This window comes from Hydractinia symbiolongicarpus, chromosome 8 (genome assembly GCF_029227915.1).
Source record: "Hydractinia symbiolongicarpus strain clone_291-10 chromosome 8, HSymV2.1, whole genome shotgun sequence".
In the NCBI taxonomy this organism is placed as follows: Eukaryota; Metazoa; Cnidaria; class Hydrozoa; order Anthoathecata; family Hydractiniidae; genus Hydractinia; species Hydractinia symbiolongicarpus.
In genome coordinates this window covers 17,630,784-17,635,036 of record NC_079882.1, presented here as the reverse complement: position 1 = coordinate 17,635,036, position 4,253 = coordinate 17,630,784, and the positions used below count along the sequence as shown (strand labels likewise).

The 4,253-nt window shown below is 37.4% G+C and overlaps 1 protein-coding gene across 1 annotated transcript; it reads right to left on the bottom strand.

Moving 5' to 3' along the window:
- Window positions 1-1,841: 1,841 nt before the first annotated feature.
- On the bottom strand, window positions 1,842-3,448 carry LOC130653795 (uncharacterized). The gene is made up of 3 exons (XM_057456305.1): window positions 2,353-3,448; window positions 2,062-2,277; window positions 1,842-1,915 (listed from the first exon to the last, which is right to left on the bottom strand). Exons 1-3 carry the CDS (start codon window positions 3,446-3,448, stop codon window positions 1,842-1,844), a joined length of 1,386 nt encoding a protein of 461 aa, XP_057312288.1.
- Between the last annotated feature and the right edge of the window lie 805 nt (window positions 3,449-4,253).

Sequence of the window (4,253 nt, the reverse complement as noted above, 5' to 3'; positions counted from 1 at the left end):
TTAAATGCACGATTAAGTTATGTTAGAAATAATTTGATCCTAAACCTTTTTTTAAAAGTACATGAATTAAGAGTATTTCCTTCTCACAATAACACCCAGCTAGTTGCTGCAACACCTCAGTTAGTTTCATCGACATTGTTTGATTTTAATGAAACGCTTGAAAGAGTTGTCATCTTTGTCGGTAAGTTTACATTTTTTCTAATAAACATTGACCAGCATAACACAACAAAGACTGATAATGGCAATCACGTGTGTCTGGTTCTTTCTTGAAAGAAGAGTGATCTTTTTTTCAAAATAAAGCAATATCTGCTAGCATTAATTTTGTTTAGGCAAGTTTAAGATTACTTTGAAATGTAACATCTCAGCTAATGAAAACTTTGAGTTAAGTTTAACCTATAGCTAGCTAGCTAGCTAGCTTAGCTATATTGCGAAAAGAATAGTATTTTAGTTTTTATGAGTTTAAGCGTCTTTTACAGAGGTATAGCTAAGGCCTTTAGTTAGAATACTATTATTTTTATGTAGTTATTTGTAGTATATATGTATGTCTTCCTATCTAATACGGAAAAGTCAAAGAAAAGGCATGCTAGAAGGAAACTCCAGCGTGAGACAGAAAGATTGTTTGGAGAGTTCAATAGTGATAGTAATGATGAGCCTATGCCTGCAGTCGATGTCAGCAGAAAATGCTATTAGAAGTGATAAATCAGATTTAGGTAGTGCTGACTGTAGTTTTGTGTCAGATCTTGAAGGTGCAGAGTCGTCATCAAGTTCCTCTCTGTCAATGGATGACGTAGATGTGATTGGTGAAGATGTTGAAAAACAGTGTAAGTTGCAATTTAATTTAGCTACATGGGCAGTTAAGTACAACTGCTCTAGAGAATACATTAATGAACTATTGTGTTTACTGAGAAATAGTGGTTTGTCAGAACTTCTAAAAGACTTACAGGCACTACTGAGAACACCAAGAACAGTACAGACTACCACAAAGTGTGGAGGGATCTTTGAGTATGTGGGCATAGAAAATGGAATCAATAAAGTTTTTTCTTTTCCGTCTTTGGACGCTGATGCCATTAAATTAGTTGTTAACATTGATGGTTGCTTTTGTCGAAATCCTCTGGTTCTCAGCTGTGGTCAATACTTGGTTCCATTAATAACAGTAATCATGTATTTCCTATTGCTATTTTTCATGGCTATGCTAAACCAAATTTACTTGCAGATTATTTGTCAGAATTTATTGTTCAGGCAAAAACCCTGTTGCAGGATGGTGTCAGAATAGAAAATAAGCTATACCAATTTAATCTTCAAGCGATAATTTGCGACGCTTCTGCTCGTTCTTTCCTCAAATGTATTATTGGTCATACTGGTTATCATTCCTGTGAACGCTGTAAAATTAAAGGACAATATTTACATTTGTATTGTTATTTATTTACTTATTAGTACCCAGATTTTTAGACACCGTTTTAGATTTATTTCATCGGATTAGCTTGTAAAATTGATTTATAAAAGCTATAGCTGTGTGCTTTATTTTGGAAATAAGTTTATTTAAGCAAGTACGAGAGATAGTGAAATGCCGATGTTAGGACAAAAGTGTGACGATCATCTTTCCAGCTCAAAATTGCATTATCCCCGCTGAATTTAACGGGTCATCTCAAAAACTTCCGATGTTAGGACAATTACGTCAAAATCAGCGAGCACGTCCGTTAAATTAACGATATTTCGCTAAATCGCTAAATAGCAAAAAAATCCTCACCAAATTCCAACCTCAAAATCCCACCGTGTTGTCCTATATCCCCCAGCGTTCCCCTATATCCCCCGAGCCCTGTGTCCCTCCATACCATGCTATACTATTCCTCTATGTGTCTATAATGGCCCCTAGCGTATGTAGAAATACCATCAACGATGATTATTTTGTCATCATCTGCATTGAGAGCGAGTTTATTTGTTTTTATGGTGTAAATATCATGCTTAATCGATTGGAAGGTCATCTGTTCCCTGTAAACATTTTCACCATCGAACAGGCATCTCTTATAATCATCAAAACCTACGGTCTTCTTCACCACACACTTCTTGACTCCCTTGCACTTCTTGTCTTCTTTTCGTCTAGCTGTTTATACGCATAATTCTTCGGTCTTAGAGCGACAAACTCCGTCATTACCTTGCCACCTAACTCATCCTTCATCAGACCAATGATCTTTTTATTCAAACCTAATGGTAGAGGTCTGCCATCTCTCTTATCGTACCCTGAAGTGTCAAATCTCAATGCTGCATCACCAGCGATATCTTTGTAGAAGTCGTTGGTTTTGATGTGGTAGACGAATGAATCCGTATCCATGTAGCAGAGCTTTAGTTTGTCACCATATTTTGGTCTCATGTAATCATAGTGAAACTCATACATAACCAACTTCGATAGATGGAGGATCGCTGGTCCTAGGTAGATTGGCTTGTTCAATACGACTTTGATTTTCTGCATTTCAACACCCATCAGTGTTTCTGAGAAACAGATAGCACCCTTGAAGTTGGGCTTCATCACCAGCTTCTCATATTGTTCTTTCTTGGTAGCCAAGCGTATGTCTTTGTGCCTACGTTGATTCTCCATAGTTTTACCAAAGACTGAATTGTTCATCAGCTTGAAAAAGTCCTTTTCGACCTCATTTGTTGATTTGATACGCAAATCAGTGTTAAAATCTATGTACGACTTTAACCATGCTCTTTGCTTAAATCTAAGCACTCTATGAACCTTCTCAGGAACAAGACCATGCTTCAACGCTTGATCAAGCGCACGGATATGAATGACATAGTTCTTCCTGTCTGAAAGACACGGTGTCAGCTTTTCGACGCCATTAATCTCCTTCCTCTCGGGCATGAAAGGAAGATCGTTATGAGTATCATGTAGATCTTTTGGATATATCACATCAACCTCAAGGAAGTAACCCTCTTCACCATTTTCCGCAGCCAACTTTGAAATGAGTTTAGCGGTAAATTTACTAGCATCAACCCACTTGAACATTCCTGTTGGTAATTTTTGAATCATAGCCCATCCATACAGATTGTTTGCATCAAGATACTGGAGATAGCTGTCCTCTTCATCCACCTTATATCTAGCGCCCATATATTTGTTATTAGCTTTGGCGTGTCTATAAACAGCCTGACAGAGACCGCCCCTAATACCCCGCTCCATAAACAGGAACATATCCATATCGGACAACAAGTCTAGCTCAACCTCTGTCTTTTTCAAACAGGCCTGCCAAGCTAATCCCGGAGCTGTGTAAAAATGTGAAGGATCCAGTTTATAGTTTGTCAAGCATGTTTCCCCAAAAGTCTCAAAAACATCAGCAAGCAATAGAACGTCTGTCTTGAGGTAGATATCATGATAAACACCCATATTTTCAACTTTTATGTCTTTCCATACCTTCTGAGCATGCGCATAATCAGCATCACTGATACCACTCATGTTCAACTTGCTTAAAAATCATCTTTCACCGGAAGCTTAGTTTCATTAAACCTATTGAATGAATTAACATATTCATATGGGTATACACCCTTTCTTCTCATTATTTTGAATTGCTCATCATCATTGAAGAATTTTCGAAGATTTTTACACTGATCATCAGATAGATTGTTTACCAACGAATCCAAGCTGCTAGCCATTTTTGCTCTCCATTTTTGTCAATGTATTCACCCACCTTAACATCCATCGAGAAAGAGATATATTTATCTTTATTTTCAGCGATGACGCTCATATTTTTTTCTCCATGCTGCTTCGCAAGCTCTTTGATAAATAGATGTGCATCATACCCGCTAAGATTATGAAAGACAACTGGAATATAATTAGGCACTTTGTATCGGATATTACATTCTCGATGAGCAGCTCCGCGAAACTTACCAGTAAAATGACAATGATCTCTAACCTTGATGCTATCCTTCTTAAAATTATTCAAACATAGATGACATTTACTAGCTATACCCTTGTAGCTCTTCATCAGTGAGATCTTGCATCCTTCTTTTTGGAAACATGTTATACAACCTTTTCACCTCAGAAACTATATGATTCACAAAGCGTAAAACACAGTCTTCACCACGGTAAGGCGTCAGAGGATCTGGAACTTCACCATGAGCAAATTTACTATAACAACAGAAACCTGTGGGAACATGTTTACCAACTTTCTCAGTGGATGATCCGCATTTTTTCTCTTCTTCAGGCAACTCTTTTGTGAAAGCTTCGAAATCGGCATACATGATAAATGGGGCTTTGAGCT